Source organism: Helicoverpa armigera, chromosome 1, assembly GCF_030705265.1.
Source record: "Helicoverpa armigera isolate CAAS_96S chromosome 1, ASM3070526v1, whole genome shotgun sequence".
Lineage (NCBI taxonomy): Eukaryota > Metazoa > Arthropoda > Insecta > Lepidoptera > Noctuidae > Helicoverpa > Helicoverpa armigera.
The window spans coordinates 9,240,279-9,263,718 of NC_087120.1; the positions used below are offsets into that span (position 1 = coordinate 9,240,279).

Sequence of the window (23,440 nt, forward strand, 5' to 3'; positions counted from 1 at the left end):
GGTATATAACAGTGTTCCAGATTATCTTTTTTGACCAGAAATTAATGGACAACAGCATAAACAGATAAAAACAAACATATTAACACTACTTGAAGTTAATGGTGCACATCCCTGATATGCTCAAGAGATCAGACTCAGTAACAAATTGTATTAACCCACAATCACAACAAACACCTAATCAAGAATGTAATAAAAAGCTTAGAGAAACAACAATGGAGCAAACTTTAGGAGTGGCTTGCTTGGAGGGATGCTTAATGGCAAGGTACATTTTAGTATGTATTTTTGAAGACGCACCCGAAGAGGCACACCACTATACCATGCACCGAAACGCACTGGTTGTACGTGTTGTTTACAGTGATTAAAGTATTTAATTAATAGTTGAAATAGAACATCAGTTCCTAAATGCACCTTATTTTCTGGAAGGCAATATGTGAGGTATCAAGTAGTGTTGACACTACTTAGTGTACCAATATGTAGAATTAACTATTTCGTGACGGTCGCACATTAATTCATGAAATAGTCACGTTTCATGATGGAGCCAATTCAATTTGATCATATCATAATACCGAGGACATTGGACCATTTTGCCATTCTTTGCCCAGCAACGGGCGGTTCTAGGCTGTCACTACTACGACGCAGTAATCACCTTCTTACTGAGTGTCACTTATTAACTACAGATACAATTGGAAATTTCATTCAATAATTGTATGCCCATAATATTTGTACCGCTATAATAATATATTATTAATAGTTTGTAGGCACTGTGAATAAATTAAATGGGACTGGGTTATTAGAATGCAAGGTAATCCCATTTTCTCATCAAACATGTAAACGCCCACTGTCTAGCCATCAACTTAGCAGCTATGCTAGCATTTGAAGCAATTTAATAATGAAAATATTAGGAGACGCCACACATTTTGCCTTAAAAAATATAGGTAGTATTTCTTGGAACGCTGGGATCTCGGACTAAAAGTGAGAGGTGTGCCGCCTTCCGGGTGGTCAGCTCCATTACGCCGGCATGCTCGCAGCCTCGTGTCTGGGGCTGCTCGGTCGCGGCGGCGCGGTGGCCGGAGCGACCGAGACAAGCGTGAGCTGACAGTGGCGAGTACCATGAGCACTTCGGAGACGGAGCTGATAGAGAGCACATACATGGTGACGCCCACCTCCACTGGCGGACCTGCAATCAAGCCCAATCGTGAGTGGCGCGCGCGCCTCGCGCCGTGAAAACCAAACCAGGGGACGGTACGTGACGCCCTGAGACCCTAGATCGAACTTGAACCGCACACTTAATGAGATCATTTAATAATGAAAATCCTTAGTTCGACCGAGAGTACTAATCTAAACGCAGTTGTCATTTTTCATTCTGAAAATGACAATCTATATAAAAGTAGGTTTGCAGCATTAAATACCATTTTCACTTCAGATAAGGAGCTGATGGATAGCACGTACATGGTGACTCCCACATCCACTGGCGGTCCTGAAATAGTACATTAGTTACATTACCTGAAGCTATCCTGTTAAAATAATTCCATTCGCCCTTTATTGTTAGTTAAACATACTAATGCATCCTAACGCGCTAGCGTTAGACAAATATATGTTCATTAATTCTAGGCAATGTGTGTCAAATTAAATCCGTTTAGCTCCTACGTTACTATAGAATGCCTTGGTCGCAGATTTAACTTTTTTGAGTGTCAAGTGCGAGTTTTGCAAGACTTGCTTATGCTCGGCTGAATTAAAGAGTTGTATGGTTTTGCCGGATAATAACGTTTAATATCTCGTGAGAGACAGCGTTTACAATAGCGATCAAAAGCAGATGACAGTTTCAGTAAATAAACAGTTCTTTCTAAAAGTAAAAGCTACGTGATTAATGATTATATATGTACGTATCGACAACGTTTAACTTGCAAACTCGCATAAGACCCTCATAATCACCTGTGGATTATGATGAGACATGTAATATTACACATTCAAGAATCTCAAAATTATTTTATAAACTCAAAAACCGGGATCGTTACTATAGTCGGTACTATCGAAATGTTAAATAGAAGTTACAAATTCAAATCTACATCTATAGAACATCGTATTCGGATGCGAAGCATAGTCAACTAAGTATTACCGTTAAAATACTATGTGCAAGCTAGATCCTATAAAAGTATGTCATCTATTCGCAAGGTAAACGCATTGATAGGTACGCCTGCAATAATAATGATCTCAGAAACATGTTTCGGATTCTATTGTAACTAATATCAGCTCGTATGTGTCTCTATTCTTATCCTGTATTATATCTTCATATCCTGTATTTATTGCTATTTACAATCATGACAGAATTTAGGGTAAAAATTTTATTCAGAGGACCGGGCCAAACAATAAATCATGAGATGCCTGACCTTACACTGTAAGCCTTACAGATACCTATCAGCCTCGTGCTCTCGTGATGCAGCCGACCACATGAAGGAGGTTCAACGGCTGGGGACAGCTCCTCCACCTCAACAGGCCAATGCTACAAGTGGTGAGGAGGACTACTATGTAGGTAGTATACGACCCTGCCAAAGATCACAGATCCCAGACCTGCGATCCTATGATTTGCCACTAGATGATGGCCAGTGTCAAATAAAAGACATTTTAGCGTTAGTTGGTCGTGTAAGTGCTATCAATGAGATGGACATAGACGAGCTACAGCATCAATTCCGCTTATTAACCCGCATTGTTGGAATGGACTGGATAGTGATACGACCTGTGGTCGCTCAGGCCTGCCTTTTTAGATACTATTCCTTCTATTGGTCTCTTAATGATATCTGTCTATCAAGTCCAACATGCCAAAGTTTTTAGTAATAATATTCAGTTGTTGGGCCAAATATCAGATCAACTTAAATTATTAACCCACCAACAAAAACGAAAAATGACTATGGGTAAAGAATTGCAAGAGACCATCACGACGCAATTGAACTCATTCACAAAGAGTGTGGCGGATCCAACATCAATCAAGTACCATGAGCACAGTTAAATCCAAAACACTGATCAACATACTGAACCAAGGCCATACTCTTCTACTTAACTGTTTGATCACTCATCCAGATTTCATTACAAAATTCAATGGAGAAACCAATCTGGTCACCAAGGTGAGTCTGTTAAAAACCACCATTGGCAACATTCCAGACAAAATGGATCAGTGGATCCACGTTTACCTATTAAGAATATAATTTTATGCTATTAATCACTCCTAACTGGTAGGTACACTAATCGCCGTAGGCATGACGGGAATCTGTCTATTTCTATATTATTATACTAGCGACCCGCCCCGGCTTCGCACGGATGCAATGTTATTTAATGGATGTTATCATAGATATAGGTTGCGTAGTTTTGAAGATTTAAGCGTAAAAAGGGACAGAAAAAGCGACTTTGTTTTGTACCATGTGGTGATGCAGTGTAAAAAAAGAGTTGTCAAAAAAAACGTTGGACATTCAAAAATCAAACCGCCAGCTATGCTAGTGGAAAATTGAATGTAGGTACACCGAAAATAAATCCAATTATACAAACCTCCATAGTTCGGCCTCACTCTTTTGTCGTAGCTTACACTTAGCGAATCCAAAATGGCTGAGATATTGACGTCACCAAACATCCCCCCTCCTCCCGCTCCCCTGAAACGCAAATATCAATTGAACGGCATATTCTTAATAGTTATATTAACAAAATATTTATAGACCGTTGAGACACATTTTGTGGTTTACAATTAGCACAATAGAAAATATAAGTTATTTTGTAATGTTTTATTTATTTATAATTGTGTATAGTCAAGTACATGTATCATATGACGATGATCATCTTTATAAGGGTGGTTTTTATAGTAATGAATACAGAAACCTTTACAAAAAGGAAAGAATAGTATGGGCCCTGGGCTATCTGTGGTAAGTATATCATATGGTTCTTTAATTACTGTTTTGAAATTGTGTACTTCAAAAACTAAAAAAATGCAGTTTTGTTCCTGAACTTTAAAATTTTGTGTGATATTAAGTTCGGATGAGTTATTATTTAGAGACCAATGATGATTAGAACAAAAAAGTTTTAGCACTTTGAAGCTAGCTGCCGACTGCATAACTGCTTTCCGTACGTGCCGCGACTGCGTGAAATCGGCCGCATTTGCACTATTGGTTTGTATGTATGTATTCACATAAAACCGTTTTGGATCGAAGCGGCAGCACCACATGCATTCGCCCTCAGATATCAACCAATTCGATGCAAACGCTGCAAGTGCTGTCGGCAGTTGCAGTCGGCAGCTAGCATTCAAAACGCACCAAAGACTCGCTCGGAAATTTGTTACAAAATCTTCTGCTAGTAGCTATTCATAAATTATTTCTCTATGTTACTAGTATTTCTTTACTACAAACATGTCCACTGGGTGCGGGCTGCCTACCTATGATGAAATACGTCCACGCCTGACACCACTAGTTAAGCTGTGGCATACCTCCAACCTACCACCGCAAATTTTGCCGCTTTGACAGTTTTTCTAATCTTTTCATCCTAACAACTTTCGCATGTTGTGCTTACCTATTAAAAATTATGACGCGATACTATTTTTAGCCAGGTTTTATTGTATTTGTTATTTAGTGTAAACAAATATTGGTACAAACTTTGGTAATTGTACCCGTGGAATCACTAACATATTGTAGTGTATTTTAATGTCCCATTGCAAGGCATAAGTTATCTTCGCATTCCAAAAAGGAATGTGCGCTAATCACCGCGCTTGCTTAGGCTGGAAACAGTGCTCGGCCGGCTGACCGCAAGTCCCGACCGAATCACATACAAAATCACGCGCGTACCGTCAGCGTAGCTGTGTGCGCGTTTATAGACTTGCACAAATATAGCTACGTCGGTCGAGCACTGTTTTCAGCCTTAAGGCGGATTTCAAATCCGAATTTGCTCAAAATATTTTTTTTCCTTCACATTTACCCAGTCAAAGTTATCCAAGATGTGTTTAGAAAGTACCTATGACTTCGGAAAACTACATTAAAACTTGCCTGGTACTTGCCCCAAATTGAAGTCTATTATTGAAATTATTTAAAAGTGTCACCATGACAGTTAAAATAGGCATTTATCGAAATCGATTACTTCAGTATCGCATGTGGACACCCCAACGTCCAACTTCATTATACACACCTTAAATTATATATACAGTTAGAGATGTTAGTAAATGAACAAGGTGCACTCTGTTAACGACACATTGATAAAGTCAAATGAAATGACTTTGAGGTCTACCTCATGTTAATTACGCTTGGATAGATTCTAACTGCCGTATGTTGGTGCAATTAAAAGAAAATCTTTTTATAAAAACCGTTTTAGCTCCAACGGGCTTCACGGTTTATGATACGATTCATATGAAAAGAGAAATTCCTGAAACGTTTTCATAAAATTATGAAAACTCTCTGTGATAAGCCTGTGCTGTATTTGCATTACTGCATCAACAGAAGTCGTGTAAATAAAAATAGTACGTGCATACCTGTTTTAAATGCTCATTTTACTGTACTTGTGCTAGAGCAATTCTCTTTTACGTATTTTATCTATTTTTAAGCGAAACAGAGACCTGGATTCATATATGAGTAGGTACCTACATACTTTAGAATTTTCTAGAAAGAATTTTATGTACGGACTTATATTTAATGCATGAGGTAATAAATACCAGTATTTATATAAGCATTTACTAAGTGGCTTTGTAATATTCTTAATTTTTATGCAGCTAACGCATACAACTTGCTTATTTATTTTATTATAATCGATGGGATCCAAAATTTAAGGCGCCCACACAAAACTGCGATGCGATGCGAATTCACAAAAACTTGCGATGCGATGCGATGCTATTTTGTTCGGCAGCCCGTTTGGCACAGCAACCATACTTTCAAGTGTAGTCAGTGGTATTACACTGCTGTTATTGTTAAATCATCCTCATCATCATCCTCCGAGCCTTTTTCCCAACTATGTTGGGGTCGGTTTCCAGTCTAACCGGATGTAGCAGAGTACCAGTACTTTATTGTTAAATAGATAAAAGAAAAAGAAGATTCTGGGTTCATCCATTTATTCTCACTATTGTACTCGAAAGTAGGTATTATGGGTTGGTGGAAATTGAAGAAAATATTTTTTTTATTATTTTAAAATGAGCAAATCTTCAATTGAAGAGCTTTTGAATTTATTATCACCATGCCCCATGCTCACTAAAACGATGCACTTTAAGGTATGGTTACCCTAATAAACGGTTTGCTGGACAAAACCGCATCGCAGAAATTCACATGGCAAGTTAATGCTCGAGGGCAGCAATCAGGTAGCAACTCCACATCGCGCTTCGCGTTCGCACCCAGAACGGCAGCTTACAACGGCAGGGCCGTGCTGGCAACACAGGTCGACGCTACTCGTGGTGACACAAATTAAACTGGCAGGCGGTACAATACTGCGTGCCCGCGCAAGCGACAAAACCAAACTCGCTACACAACGTCGCGTCGCCCGTCCATCGCTTGATGGCCTCGCCCCACCGTCGCCGTCGCCAGTTCCGTTCTCGTCGTTATAATGTGCTTTAGTGCAATGCTTTTGTATGTAGAAATCGCCCCGCCACCACCCGGTCATTTGTTTCGTGCCCTTAGCTAAAGAAGCTGAATTTTAAAAAGTCCATTCAACATGTTAACATTAAACGCAAATAAATTACTGCATTAAAAGTCCTTTCTGTAATTATCCGACACCGCATCAAGGCTCCGTTCTAGTACGTTATTAGTCCATGCTATACAGGGTGTGTTGTTCACAATCACATTAAATCCCATCGCATATACTTTATGATATTCTATGGCGAATTGTAAAAAAATAACCTAATCCATTAAGTGGTTTCACCACAGGAGTCAGTTTTCGTTTTTATAATTTACAACATCATGTGTAAAGCAGAGATAAAGTTAGGAGTATCGAATGTTTTGATCAGTTGACAGCCGTCGGTTTTCAAGGGAGACTTTCAGTTCTTTGTAATGACTGACTTTTATATGGTGTTCTAATTTTCGCACATTTTTATTATATTTACTTTGTTTGAAAAATTCATTTTTTACGTATTTTTATTTTTTCTTTGTGTTAATTGACATATGTTAACCAGTATATTAAAGCATTTCATTTAATGTGATTGTGAACGACACACCCGATATACTCAAAGTATAAATATTAGCGGGTGTCTGTGTATATAGTTGCCTCACCGTTGCAGTTTTTATCGAGTCGTTTTATAGAACAAAGGCACAGATAACAGACGCATGGCACTTGTCACCATAGAAAAGATGTGTTGTATTTTATTATAAACTTGCAGATATGAACGTGTGAATATTATTGTTTATAATAAAATGTAAAACTGAATGCATATTAGGGAAATAATAAATAATAAGTGAACGAATTCATTAACCTATCCAAACTTCAGAAAAATCCGTGACCAAAAACGAACATGGAAAACGATATCTCTTGGCTGTCACGGAGCCGAGGAATTCTATGCAACTGCAGGAGAAGCGGGTCAATGGGTTATCAGAAACGGGCTCGCATTCCTGTAACACCCAGGCAAGTAACACGCAAAAAGTAAAATATGTAACATATGCATTTATTCTTATGAACTACCTACAATATGATGGTCTATATATTATCAGTACTCTTCATTATAAACAAATAAGTTAACTCCAATATTAATGATATCGTGAATCCCTGTCAAAGCTATTTTCGCGTATTTTAATAAAACTGATACTAGACTTACTACTTCTTCAGATACCTTCTGGCAGGCAACGGTAGAACATGACTTCCTACTAGTTTAACCATGAACTATTTGCCTTTCGTATCGGCCATGCCAATATCGGCTAACATAATAAAAAATAATTCGGAATATAGGTACTCTTTCGAACACAGTTCATTGTTTGTATTACGAATTCACATAAATATGCTGATTCAATTGAAAATGTACTGGAACTGATAATTGTAATTTACATACCACCGATACTTTACTGTCCGTGCAGACAAAAGTATCATCAAATCAAACAAACTAATCCGTATTAAAGCAGCCAACATGATTTTAAAATTAAATCAAAGAAGCCTGAACATTATAAAAAAGAGAAAAATGTTTCACACCAAGAAAGAAAGAAACTTTATAATACTCTAGATACACCAACCCCGAGAGAGAGAAAAAGTCATGGGGTACCTGGACACCTGTTAGGAAGGAATACAAATTACAGTTATATTGAAGATTCACATATGTACAATCGAGTTCTGCCAGAACGTCATATCTTACCAGTACTTACAGAACGGTTCTGGATTGGTGGATTGAACACCGTGATGAACCTGATGAGAATTTAAAGAGACTGGCTGGTGTATTCTTTTAAACTTTGGACAGTTTGTTTGAGCAATATTACAAGGCCGACTGGTGAATGCAAGAATAAAATACATGCAAAACCTACCACTTTGGAACATAACCGTGGCCCAATGACAATTTGTCCAAACCCTAGAGAAGGAAGAGAGGTCGTTAATTTTAAGTACAATGACATGAGAGGGTACGTATATAATGGTCAGATGCTTTTTGAGATAGTGAGCACTTTTTCAACTTTGATAAACTATATAGATAACAGGACGCCAATCCAGAGGAATGAACAATGACAGAACGATTGAGAAATTCACTGACAGAGGAGCTTCACATAAATTTATTGCACTGTCACGGAATTTTCGAGGATTGGTGGCTTTTAAGAGCTACGATGACACTGACTAATACGACTTAGCGGTTAAACTTACCTACCAAAAAATAAACCGGGTAACGTTGCGTTTCCTTTACTGCTTCAAACTACTGAAAGAATCTCAATAACTTTGTTATTCAATATCGAGTGTCAATATTTTACGTCATTAGACTCAGACCAAGTGTTAATGGCAAGTCAAAGAAAGAGGCTCTCGATACAAGCACCCTTCGTCAATGGGCCATTCTAAATGCTCGACACCGCTCTTCGTAATTGCCACTTGAAAACTGTTGGCTTATTTTCCTTAAAAACATATGAGAAGTGAAATAAAAGAGATGATAAAAAATCAGTATTTTACAGTGTTTTGCTTGTGACCATGTGATCTTCATGCGCCATATTTTAATTTCACCTGTTTCACCTTTCTAGAATATTAAGGAGGTTGTCAAGCAAAGTGGCCTATTTTACATTTTTTTTATTATTTTTTAAATGTTTCCCGATTTCTACGGAGGGCAGCGTAAAACTTAGAAAAAAATTACCTAAACATTTGTACAGTTACATACATTTTGTTACAATATAAACACTTAATCGGTCCAACGTGGTTTTAGGTGAATAAGGTTGAACTACTTTTGAATAAATGGGCATTGATGTCTAAAGGTAATTCTATGATTATGTTCATTTGAGTAACGGTACTTTAGAACAATAACCGCTGAACATTGAGTAAACAGGACTCAAATATTCAGATGTTATTTTTGTCACTTTCTTTTAAATAATTATATTCTTTTCATACACAAGACCACGACACTATACGTGAGACAGAAGCCACCAAGCGGAAGATCTTTCAAAGTAAAAGTCAAATAGATAATTATTTTTGTTGTGTTCGTTGTATTTAAGAGAAGGGTTATACGATTAAAAAAAATGATTCCAGAAATTTCATGTGACCAATGCTCTCCTGGGATGGAAATTGGTTGTCTTAGCAGTTAGTACAATTTGATTAGGATATATCATGAAAGACTGTCTCCATGAATGATGAAAGATCAAGTCGAGGATCGACAGGTCACTAACTGGGCTTCTGTATCTACTCGCTAAAATTAAATCGAGGGCCAGTTCTTTATTATTAAGCCTAAATCTTTCCTTTCTATTTCATTTTTATGATAAAATATTGAATAGGAATGATATAAAGGTTTTTCCATTTAACATTACAATTGCACACTAGGATACAGCATGTATGGCACTTTTGTTTTCTCTTTATATTCACTTTGCTTCTGCGAATAATCCGATTACTGAAAAACAGTAAATATTTATGCGTATTTGTTAATAGTACCTTAAAAAATATTTTCCATATTGCATTCTGTAATTCCATTGCAAAAAGACCGTAATCCGGTAACCGTGACCGACATTGTAAAAATCTCAAAAGGCTTGTTGTATGTAAAAATACTGTCTAGGCCGATTATTCAATATGAGTTTGTACAGACAAACAAATTTTATGAGAATATAATATGATGTACAAAGAGGGAATAAGTAAAATAATAATTATTTTTTCGTTATACGCAAACCTATGCAGTGCAAGGCTTATGTCTTCCGAACAACGAGAGGCTTAACCTAATTAAATGTGCCTAACCTTAACCAGTTTCATCGGAAGTGAATGGTAGACAGACACCGCCCGCTTAGAGATAAAGTTGCCAACTGCTGGCCAACTGCTGGTCTATTCAATATCTGTATCTATTTTTATTTCTATGTTGGCTAGTCACACAAGTATAAAAATATCGATATCTAGAATTTCACCATAATATCAATTAAGTTTGTAAGTATAGTATGATACGTTCGGAAGGAAATTCACAACTGAGGCCTAAGGCTCATAGTTCAATAAGTGGAAGCTGAAAAGCTTTACCTGGTATTACGTATATCGACTGTGACCACGACCTAACGCACGGGGTTGTCACCATGTAAAATGACTACAAAGCTATCGATGTGCGGATATACGTGACGGTCAATGGTCTAATGACCAAGAGCGTCGAACAACATCTCATGAGGCTCTCGTTAGGTGCCTCAGTAAGGGACCGAATCAGATGGCGGTGCTCCTTTAAACGACTCGTATTGTCAGGAGATTTCTGTATCTGGATCCCTAAGCACCGGTATCTCAGAACTTGTTCTCGATATCAGAATCAGTATGAAATGAACGAATTCACTTGGTGAAACTACTTTATCATAATCAATTTACAAACCGATACTAATGCATAGGTACCCAGCTTCATTACACCAATAATTCACAGACAAATATGTCAGTCTCGAGACAACGCATAGGACAACCAAACTGACCAATGTATATTATTTAACCTGCATAAAGAAGAGTATAGCGATCGAAATTGTCAGATGTCTCTTATCGTAATTCTGCCGCAGTTCCGTCTACGAAAGCCTTTGTAGATACATCAAAGTTAATTCCACGTATGGCAGCTACGTTTTGAAAGGTGCATTTTCGGATGAATTGCTCCATTTCCTCGAAATCATAACAACATAATACAGCGTAGAAATTAGCCGAGCCAACACCCCCGTGACATTTGCAAGATTAAAGGGGAGGTGGAGAGACCCTCGACATCTAATCAAGAAAGTGCATCGTAGCGCATAAACCGAGAACCTGTTAGCGATATAGATATATCTATCTTATTATAAATAAACGAGTAGTAAACTTCCGCAGATAAAAATAGGAAGCGGCTGCATACAAAATAATACGATGTTTAGTAATTGAATTCTGCAAGATGTATCTTAACATTGATGAGAAATAGTAAAATTGATATCATATTGTTATCCTTTAAAACAACGTATTCCAAAATGAAATAATTGCAGTAAAAGTTATTTTCAATGCCAATTGGTAGTATTAACTATTCTTCGTAAGTAACTTCTTACAAAACATTGATTGAATAAATACTGGACGTCTCCTACGTAGAAAAAATCTGACTTAAATAACTTCAGTTTGTCATAATGATCATCCATAACAGTTTGTCATAATGGTAATAGATATTTTTTTAATCTAGCTTTTCCAAAATTAAAAAAAAAATTCACGATTATTTGGTTCCTCTTAACATTTGAGAAGTTTTAGTTTGTTGTACCTAACTGTTTTAGTTTGATATAACTAAAGCGAATGTATAGATTAAGTGTGGAAACTGTTTTGGATTAATTGTTGTTAATTTGATTGTAATTATTATTGTATTTTATTTATTTACAAATTTTTGTACACACACATAATAATATCTGTTTATTTCCTAAATAAAAATAAATAAAACACACATAATCTTATTTTTATCAAGTTTTCATACGGCCTGGACCAAATGCGTAATTCAATTTAAAGACTACTTGTATGCAAACCACTGTAACTGTCCACAAAATTCTTATACTAGTAGTTGCTAGTAGTGGCCCGCGGTGCGTACCGCGGGCTACGTATAAAGTCCACGTGTTAATTACAAAAAAAAACATGATAAATGAAAAACCACTCGATCGATTTTGTGCAAACTTCATATTATAAATCATCTACTAGTTAGTCCGAACAAAACCTAAACATTTGGTTTGGATTGGTGAAACCGTTCTCAAGTGCGACCGTTCTTGAATTATACAATTACAACGAAAAGTAATCTAGACTAATATTATAAAGCTGAGGAATTTGTCTGTTTGTTTGCTTGAACTTGCTAATCTCAGAAATTCCGGGTCCGATTTGAAAAATCTTTTATTGTTAGATAGACCACTTATAGAGGAACACTATAGACTTTTTATCCAGGTTCGTGCAGAATTTCCCACGGGACACGGATGAAACCGCTGGCACAACTTAGTTTTTATATAAAACTAGTGGCCTGCGGTTCGTGCTTCGCTACGTCCACCATTTATTTACAGAAAATGTGTTAAATGAAGAACCACAGGACCGATTTTATGCACACTTCACATAAACCATCCACTAAATAGTCCGAACAAAGCCGAAATATTTGGTTCGGATAGGTGAACCCGTTCTCAACTTATAAAATTACAACGAAAAGTGTCGATAATATAAAAGTGATATAGGTAGGTATGAATTAAAGGATTCAACAGACGCTGCACTCCGGCTGGCACCTAACTTCCCTTTATTAGTTCCATCATAAGTATTCGTCGCAATTCACGAACTTTTTTTGACCACTTTATTTCTACAGAGGCGAACCAAGTTAGGTTTGGAAGCCAACATGGAAAAAGTTGTCTGTCGGTTGGGCCAGTGAGAGACCGCAGACACGGTTTGTGATACTGACCCCAGAAGAACTTTTGTAGAGAGATCTAAGTATATTCTTTTATGTAAATATGCGTACTGAACTGCGTAAGTTAATACTAGGAAATAACCGAATTTAGAACAATTGTATAAATTATGTATATGGATAATTTGGGTAATCTTTTGGTTTTCACCCATCCTGTTTATTCTGTAGACGTAAAGTAAAATAAAGTACTGCAAGATATTTCGTGTAAGTTAATCAGATAATCTTAAGTTCATTAATTAATACTTATAACTTATTTCAAATTATATATTTTAAATATATATAAACTATTATTTAATAATAAAATTATTAATATAATTTGACTTTCATATTTTTATCCGGGTGCTGAAAGCAGTTTACTTGGACGCGGCTGAAACCAGAGAGGATAGCTATTTTCTATATTTACAAACAAAAGAGGAATTAACTAAGGTAGTTATAAAAATGAGGGTTTTCTCTAATTTTTCTGCCACAGGGTGGCGCCACGTATGCGTCTGGTCCAAACAGCTGTCAAATAGTATGGAATTGTAGGGCCCAAACTTATTGTTTATTGAAATTTTGTTATATTGGAAATGTTTTTGATTTTATTATGGACTACGGACAGAATAAGTTATCCGAACTAAAAATTGAGCTTAGGAAGAGGGGTGCAAAAGTCAATGGTACTAAGGAAAAGCTCGTTGAAAGGCAGATAACGCAATGTACTAGAATTTGTTTACACAATACGATTTAGTTTTTGTCTACTCAACCGCAATTGTAAAACATTAATGCACTGCTTTATTTATACAATATAAATCACTAAAATCGTTCACGGTTCATAGTAAAGATAAGCACTTTGACGGGTACCTGGACCTGACGCCTCGGTGCTGCCACCTCGTGGACGCCATTTTACAAAACCCTCATTTCGAAAGTGTTATGTTTTTGCGCGGGAAACAGGGAACAACGCAGTACGTCAATTAAACACGATAGTCTTTTGCACACTAATTTTATTTGTAAAAAGGCGGGAACACGCGGGACGCAGCCCGCGCACGATGTACCAACATCACGGCGCGCATTCGGCGCCAGGTTTACCAACCTAACATCTCTCCCCTCTTAGATAGGGAATATACTCTTTACCTATCTACTTAAATTATAACTTAATCTACTAAATAAACTAAACATTATAACTCTAGATCGACTAAGGTGTCGAGAATATTGGGCTAATTGCCCTTCGCCTGAGGGGCGAAACGGCGCGGGGGCTGCGCGGCGAGGTCTCCGGTGGCGTGCCGGGCGGCGTGAGGTCTGTACCCGGTGCGGCCGGCATAGCCGTAGCTGGTACTGCGACAGTTGTCGCCTCTCCTCCCCTCACTGGTTGCGAAGTAGGCTCGGGGTGGTCGGTAGCAGGCGACGTTACATCCGGAATCACGTCGGAGTCCCAGTCTTGGTCTTCACCGGCAAGTCTGCGTAAGTGTATGTGTGCGACCTAAGTATGATATAGGCAACAAAACAACTCCAATAGCTACGATATTTTCCCCAGTATAACTATACAGTCGTTTTTAAACGGTTTTATTTAGTGATTGACAATGGCAACTGCTTAAAATTCGAGTTGTAAGTTCTTTCCGAAATTACGCTTACTGCTGAACCGCTATCAATCTCGAACTCCAAGGCTAGACCACTAATCGTCACTCGCTCTGTCATGGGTTTCCCTTTTGTGCACCGAATATTATAAAAACACTCACCGTCATCGTCACCGTCGTCCATCGTACCTTGTTCGACGTATTTCACTTTGCCCTCGTTGGGACACATTTTACGCAAATGACCTTTATTATTGCACTTTTTGCACTTGAAATTTTTATACCGGCACTGATTGGATTTATGGTTGGTGAACCCACGCACACTGCACTTCTCTTTCTTGGAGATACTGAAGCCATCCGCGGCTGCCACGGCCGGCCCGGCCGCCGCCGCCACCGGCATCGCCGATGCCTGGCGTGCACACCGCACGCTCTCCGCCAAGTCGATCGCCTTTGCGAGAGTCAGCTCTCTCTGATCCTGCACGAACAACTTGTCGCGCTCACGTCCCGGTGACATGCCCATGATGAATTTGTCCAGTAAAGCTTCCTCCAAATTTTTGAATGCGCAGTGAGTTGCCAATCCTCTAATTCTTGCCGCCCATTGAGTGTGCGTTTCGCCTGGTCGCTGACTTGCTGCATAGAAAATCGACTTCTCTGCAAACCCGAACCTTTTTGGTGTGAAATGGCTGTCGAGTAGTTTTACGATCGCGTCGTAACCCAATTCTTTCACCTTGTTCGGTAACACCAGGTCACTAGTGAGCTTGAACGTTGATTCACATAATGACGTTAATAGTATCATGAAGTATCAACAGATCCTTATTTTGTTTGATTGTTAATTTGCCACAATAATAAAACCTCAAAATGTCCACTGAAATGGATACTAGTGCTGGGACCTCATCCTTGAAGAGAAAGAGGAATGATATTATTGTTGACCCAGACACAAGACAAGAAGTGCAAGACCCCAAAAGACCCCGAATGACATTGGATGGAGATAAAAAGGTTAAATGTCTAACTGCTTTATACAAGGCGTACCTAAAGATCATAGATGCTCTGGCCAATATTATGTTTGGATCCCTCGCAAACTCTGACAAGGCTGCATATGCAATGAGAAAAGAAGAGTTGAAGTCCGAAGTTATTTTGGCATCCCAAATAACAAGCATAATTTTCACTGCCCACAACACAAACAGGCAAAAAGTGAAAGGAGTTAGTACCAAAATGCAAGCTAAAGTGGGGTCAACAGACTACAATATATATTTTATGGGGAACGATTATACTCTATAAAAAGAAGTGATATAGATGCCATATGGATAACTGTCACAAAGGCTCAAGGTTTGGAATACAAAAACGTCTTATTTGGACATGTTTGCGGCATTTAAGCTGAGAATGGATGAATATAGACTTGGTCACGGCACCATGCCAATTACTAAGAAAGATGGAACCCATACAGCTTTTCAAGTATCAAAATACGGTCTTACCGGAGCACACCACATTCTATTAGAAGGAAATAGGTTCCCGCCGGAACGGAGGTCCTCTATTGTGCAGAGTTTGGGGCCCATGACCTCATTCCTTTGTATGATCAGGACAGAAGGAATATACAGAAACAAGTTTGCTGCTGCTGTAAAAAGGCGGGAACGCGCGGGACGCAGCCCGCGCACGATGTACCAACATCACGGCGCGCATTCGGCGCCAGGTTTACCAACCTAACAGAAAGCAGTGTTCTCGCCAGCACGACTTACTTCCAATATGAAGTGTAATAAGAATGTAAACCTTAGCTTTAAGTGCAAGTCACGATTACTGATGACGCAGGCATATAGAACATGGAAGTAAGTAGAAATAGAATCAAATTAGACTGTACGCAGAATCAAGCTGATCTGAATGGCCGTGGGCGGTTCTGTTTAGGGGCACCGAAATAGAAGGCTGTAAATAGTCTCATGTGTCGCTCGTGTAAGCTATTCTAAGCCCGAATCAGGAATTCCCGTGTTCATGAAAAAAATCCAAAACAATAAAAGATTGAAGATACACACGAAAATAGTTTATCGTAGTACGACTACTGATTGTTTCTTAATTTGCACGCCGCTTTTTCACGCTTTATTTCAAAATGTAACGAACAGTATTTTTCAACATTTACCTCTGTTGTTCCAGTTGATTATGTAGGAACTATCAACAGAGTTACAATTATGTTTAAACAGACAACTGATAACACTGAAAGCGAAAATATTATATCTACACTATCCAGTACCTAGGTACCTACATTGTTTTCATTATAGCTAATGGTTGTTAAAGAACAATTATAAAGGTACTGACAGATTTTCTGCGAAACTGGCCTGTTTCTACATTTATTTAAATGTTACGTATGTGTTGTATTATGTGGTAGTATCTCATCAACCGGGGAAAGGTCCAAGCTATCGGTGGAACGGCAGTGGTAACAGAAACTTCATTATAAAGTATTCTACGCTAAGATGCCTTATACCAAAGCAGCGTCTACTTTCGATTAAAAAGACATCAACCGAAACTTAAAATATCAATCAAGCTATTAGTGATACTAACATAGAATAAAGTTCCTATATACTAACAAGTTTTGTATTTAATAATATATATATATATATGTTAGTCTAAAGTCGTGGTGGCCTAGTGGGTAAAGGACCAACCTCTCAAGTGTGAGGGCGCGGGTTCGATCCCAGGTCAGGCAAGTACCAATGCAACTTTTCTAAGTTTGTATGTACTTTCTAAGTATATCTTAGACATCATTGGCTGTGTTTCGGATGGCACGTTAAACTGTAGGTCCCGGCTGTCATTGAACATCCTTGGCAGTCGTTACGGGTAGTCAGAAGCCAGTAAGTCTGACACCAGTCTAACCAAGGGGTATCGGGTTGCCCGGGTAACTGGGTTGAGGAGGTCAGATAGGCAGTCGCTTCTTGTAAAGCACTGGTACTCAGCTGAATCCGGTTAGACTGGAAGCCGACCCCAACATGATTGGGAAAAAGGCTCGGAAGATGATGATGATATATATATGTTAGTCTATACGGTACATATTTGTGGGTCAGTGTAGCCTGAAAGTGATGGTATTTTGATATTGCAACTGTCAAGGTCGGGAAGATCAAAACTGTAGTTTGCATACATTCTTCATGAAGCCATTTGCATACTAATAGTTTTGTACTTTTTCAAGAAAGTATTCTCAAATATTACAAAAATATCTAATGGCACTCATCGGCCTAGTATCGCTGCAAATATTCCCAAACTCAGGTAAGTTCGTTATTATTGACGAACTACATATAAAATGACGGAATAGAATCGCCAAGTGTAAATAATAGCTATTCTTATTAATTTATCAATTGCTTATTTAAACAAATATCCGCTTAACATTGCAAAAGATATAATCAACAATATTATTACTGACCAAATATTATAACGTTTCACGGACGAAAAAGATTTGATCTGTTTGTCTCATTGATAAAGGTACTCTCTCCCTCTCTCTCCTCTTAACGCTTACAGACTATTTTTTTTTTGTTGTTTATTGCACTTCGGGGTCAGATGAGGCATGACACTATTCACTCACTATTTAACACATTCAATTTATTTTTCTAAAGAAAAGTCTATTTTAAACAATAACGCAACGACAAAAAAACGATTACAATGTGGGCCTAATGGCGGTCTCAATTTCTCCAATATTGTTCTCTTATTGTCCGGTTTGATTTGTAAATACCTAATTGAAAATATACAAAATTGATTTTCCAATCAACGACAGAAACATAATTTGATTTGTCAATAAAATACAGCACATATAAGTAGATTTCATCTCCCAACGAATATTAAGGTGGGCTGAAAATACACTTTTTCTCGCTTGAATTATATTAATAAACAAGATACTAAGCTTATGAAACCTTGGCCTACAACCCTTTTCCTTATTAGCTTATTAGCGAGGGATTAACATCGAGGTCATGTTATAAACAAATCAGACGCGCGTCGAGCAATGTGAACTCTCGGCTTTCAGAGATTTACACGCACGCTATGGCTTCTCAAGTGCGTGCAGGGTGTGCGCGATATCATGCGATGAGATCAAATATCACGGCTCGAACCTGGTGATAGAGCTGAAGATACTCACGCGGCATGGTCGGCATGAGGCAACCAGGCAATCGCAAGAGACAGCACTAGCGCGATGCTGTGCACGCCGCGCGGACGGCTCGTATGCATGTTTTGCGGGTCCGCGTGCGCCCTTGCGGACGCTGGCTGCCGGCAGCCGCGTATCAGCCTGCCGGCGGACTGGCGTGTTCTTATAGCCCCTCAGGCGTCAAGACCCCGCGCCTGCGCCCCAGCAACTATCGACCGCAGCCCGGCCGCCTCCTTCCGCTCGCTACGACTACGCTCAGATCCTCACTGGGAGCCTTATTGAGCGACAAACGCTCTAAACGCTCTATCTTGACACTGGCATGATATGACTCTATGCCACCGCACATGTTTTATTAAAACTTTAATAATTTATCTTTTTTTACTTCCAGCTAAAAATATAACTTATTTAAAAATATATACATTTGTATTTCAAATAAGTACAAAAAATATTATCTTCTTGTATATAAAAATGAATTGCTTTTCGTTAGTTTGACTAAAACTCGATTATGCTGGTCTAATTTGGCTTTTTTTAACATGTAGGTATGTAAAAGTCCAGGGAAACTTAAAATGATACGAAGTTCGCGGGATCAGCTGGTTTCAAATAAATACAATTGTGTTTCGGAAGAGTGATCGTAGATATATAGTAATAGCTTTCGCCCGCGGTTTCACCCGCGTCCCGTAGCCGGATGGTGACAAAACTATGCTAATACCTTCTCCCGGGTCTAAGTTACCTCCCCTCTAATATTCAGCCAAATTGGTCAAGCCGTTTTCATGTTATGTGGGACAACGGAAAGCGGGTTTCATTTTTACATACAGGGTTATACACCTCATGAAAGGATGCGGTCTACTTACCAGTAACCCTGTATATTATGCCCATTTTCACCAACAATCTCTTAATCTAAGTGCCACTTAGAATAAGTGCTCTCCCAATTTTGACATAAATAACTATGGATAAGGGATACCTAAACTTTGGTGAAAACGAAATTCTTATTAAGTGTTCCGTAAATGCTCTTAGGGGATCCCTTAATTTAGGTATTTCTTGGTGAAAATGGGCATTAGATTTTTAACCGCTATCTAAACAATTTAACACAGTGGTTTGTCAAATTAAATACAGACACACAAATATAAATATCGCACCAGTACGATTTAGATTCACCCATGGATACGTAGAGCTTTGATAATTTTCTTAATAAAAAAATGTATCGGAGTTAATGAATAAAATATATTTTGAAAGATGACGGATCATAATCCATACAAAATTGCCCCATGTCCTATAACAATGTGACGTATCTCAAAAAAAAGATAAAAATGTAAAAAAAAATATGGCATACTCTGTAACTTAATTTTTTTACACCTTCATACAAAAAAAATGCTCCAAACATTGTTCAGGCGCTGTTATGAAAAAAATGTTCATAAAGGTATGATTCCGAACGACGCTGCACGCAGCAGTGTTGCCGCAACAGTGTTGCCGCAGCAGTGCTGCCCAGCAGTGCTGCCTGCCGCGCTAATTCCGAGCAACGCGGTAGTGTCGCTCTGTTCGTGGTGATGCGTTGTTGTGTATTCGTTAGTTTACTTAGAGTTGACAAGATGTCGATTGATGACCAACTTTTATTTAAGTATACTGTTGGAAGAGGAAGAAGTCTGAGTCAGAGAAATTCATCCTTTTGTTGTCAATTTACGTGTCAACATTCAAGTAGGTACTCTTGCTGCGGCGGCAGACGCGTCACTACTGGTCTGTCGCGGCGGCAGGGCGACACTGACGCGCAGCAGTGCTGCCGCTACATTGCTGCCGCGACATTGCTGCCTAGCTCGGAATGTAATCTCATATAAGCCAATAGAAATTGTACGGGGACCAGTAGTGTCGCGGCAGCACTGGTGCGGCAACACTGCTGCGTGCAGCGTCGATCGGAATCATACCTTTAAGGCATGATTCCGAACGACGCTGCACGCAGCAGTGTTGCCGCAGCAGTGCTGCCTGTCGCGCTGATTCCAAGCAACGCGGCAGTGTCGCTCTGTTCGTGGTGATGCGTTGTTGAGTTGACAAGATGTCGATTGATGACCAACTTTTATTTATACTGTTGCAAGAGGAAGAAGTCTGAGTCTGAGAAATTCATCCTTTTGTTGTCAATTTGCGTGTCAACATTCAAATAGGTACTCTTGCTGCGGCGGCAGACGCGTCACTACTGGTCTGTCGCGGCCGCTACATTGCTGCCGCGACACTGCTGCCTAGCTCGGAATGTAATCTCATAAAAGCCAATAGAAATTGTACGGGGACCAGTAGTGTCGCGGCAGCACTGCTGCGGCAACACTGCTGCTTGCTGCGTCGTTCGGAATCATGCCTTTAAACTGTAGGTCCCGGCTGTCATTGAACATCCTTGGCAGTCACTATGGGTAGTCAGAAGCAAGTAAATCTGACGCCAGTCTAACCATGGGGTAACTGGGTTGCGAAAATCAGATAGGCAGTCGCTCCTTGTAAAACGCTGGTTCTCGGCTGAATCCGGTTAGACTAGAAGCCGACCCCAACATAGTTGGGAAAAGGCTCGGAGGATGATGATGTGTCGAGTATGAGTTCGGTTGCTTAGCAACTGTCTTCTTTGTGCATGTGCATGTAAGTACAAAAGCAATTAATTTTCTCTCGGAATTAACGCTACATATTTTACGTAACATTTTATAACAAAAATCTTCCAAAAGCTGCCAAACTTTTTTACAAAAAAAATTAAACCGACTTACAAAAACACTAAAAACTCAAATAAAACTAATTTTAAGTGCATCGGCCAAGAAGTCGGTGGCAAAATTTACTTAGGAACATCCATAAGACACCGACTTCTAGGGCGATGCACCTAAAATTTGTTTTTAGGTATTAGCAATATTATGTAATACATGCGTATTAATACCTGACATACTTGCTGCTCAAAATGGAATGGAATAGGAAAAACATCTGCGAGCCCTGTCTATGATAAGAGGTAAAAGAATGTCATAATCATCATCATGTGATAACCTGCCAAAAATGATCATAAAGACCTACTGAACGATTGTGCAAGGGACCAAATTAAAGCGCAGGCCACACCGCCCGCTTGCGGGCGGGCGGGTGAGGCGGGTGGGCGAAACGAACGAAGGAAACTATACAAACTACGCGAAATATTGGCGAGCTAAACTATGGGGTTCACACCGAAAACTACGGACAGACGAACACTAGACTGCCATTCGAAAGACGAGCGTCGACCAGTCTACTCGAAACGGGGAGGACGAGCGAACGAACCGGGCGCGCCAACGAGGTGAACGTGTAGCTTAGCTAGAATCGTAGGATATTTCTTTAGATTAAGTCGTTAGGTTAGTCGGTAGCTCGCGGTGTGAACCGAAGTATGTAAAGAGGTGAAACGATGTTCACCCGCCTAGTCCGCCCGCTAGCTGGCGGTGTGGCCTGCGCTTAAGAACTAAACACACATGCACCCATCCATATAGTACCCAATGGTCACTCGTGAATATAGGAGCTATTGAGCCAGTCGGTAATCAAAACCTATTGAGCTCACAATATACTCAGGGCCAAGCTTTACACCCATTTATAACACGTTGATCAGTACACAATAAACAGATTATTCGCGAAAGGATGTGCCACTTATGCTGGTTAAAGCGTAACATCTAAATTTTACCGAACACTTATTCACTTGACAAAATGTCGCAGAAAATTACCGGGAAACGTCGCATCATAATTTATTAGTTTTAAGATTGACATACACCCAGTTGCACAAAGCTCACCATTAAATAAACTTTTAAATAAACATTAAATGCTTGAGTTCCTTAGGTATGTAGGATGAGTGCTAGCTAGCATGGGGTGGTTGCATATTGTACCTATACTGCAGTATACAAATTTATGTATTATAAATTGGTAATAGGTTATTCTAACCTACAGACAGACATGTGTTGCTGGGGAGTTTGTTGTGCCAATTCTTCTTCCCAGCAAAAACACATAGGAAGTGGTGGAGGGTGGGCGTTTTGGGGGCTGTTTTTTGTAGATTTCTGACGTTCAAAAAGTGCTGTTTTGCAGCCTAATTTGAATATTTTTTTTTGATTTAAATGTTTTGATTTTACTAATGATTCATTATAAATAATGAATTCCTTAACTTAATGATGTAGCACAAAACTCTTTTTAACCCCCGACGCAAAAACGACGGGGTGTTATAAGTTTGACGTGTCTGTGTGTGTGTGTGTGTGTGTGTGTGTGTATGTGGCATCGTAGCTCCCAAACGGATGATCCGATTGTAATGCGGTTTTTTTTGTTTAAAAGGTATGTCAGTCGGGAGTGTTCTTAGCTATGTTTGGTGGAAATCGGTTCAGGTCTTCAAGGTCATCAGCTCGTTTGCTAGATGTGATAGGAATGTTACACGCTCAGTTTACTTGCAAGTATATGTGGGATCTGAAATTTGAAACACTAATGTCTTTTGGAACCACTGAGCTGGTCTGCCGTTAGGGCACGAAGGTAGGAGACGTAACCCTGAACTGCCTTTTAGTAAACCCATCGAGTTTGGGCTCGTTGAATTTGTCTTGACGAGTTCTCTTCAAGTTTCTGATTGACGAGAACCTGTTGCTGGAAATGGGATGTGGCGGATGAAACCCTGGAATGCCGGAATGAAACGGATAAACCGATTTATATTTTTGCTGAAAATCTAGAATGTCCAAAGGTTAATCTTTATTGTTTCTCAATCTGTGCAATTCTCCCAGAGCCAGTTTGTCATGAAGATTGTTAAACAGCTTCCTTTGGCCGAGATCGCATATAGCGACCCCTTCTTAAGATAAAATAAACTAAATGAAAGAA

The 23,440-nt window shown here is 39.1% G+C and overlaps 1 protein-coding gene across 3 annotated transcripts in view; it reads right to left on the bottom strand.

Annotated features, from left to right (window-relative positions):
- The window catches only part of LOC110378222 (gamma-aminobutyric acid receptor subunit beta), a 29,956-nt gene extending 11,079 nt beyond the window's left edge, over nucleotides 1–18,877 (bottom strand). The window contains exons 1-3 of one of the 3 annotated variants that reach the window (XM_049840322.2): nucleotides 18,623–18,877; nucleotides 3,538–3,638; nucleotides 1,410–1,477 (exon numbers count right to left, since the gene is read on the bottom strand). In XM_049840322.2, coding sequence (XP_049696279.1) covers nucleotides 1,410–1,477; nucleotides 3,538–3,638; nucleotides 18,623–18,711 — 258 coding nt within the window. In that variant the 5' untranslated portion in view covers nucleotides 18,712–18,877. Of the gene's footprint in view, nucleotides 1–1,109; nucleotides 1,357–1,409; nucleotides 1,478–3,537; nucleotides 3,639–18,622 lie in introns of those variants that run through there. The other 2 variants (XM_049840388.2, XM_049840348.2) reach the window with 2 other exon arrangements.
- Nucleotides 18,878–23,440: the final 4,563 nt, after the last annotated feature.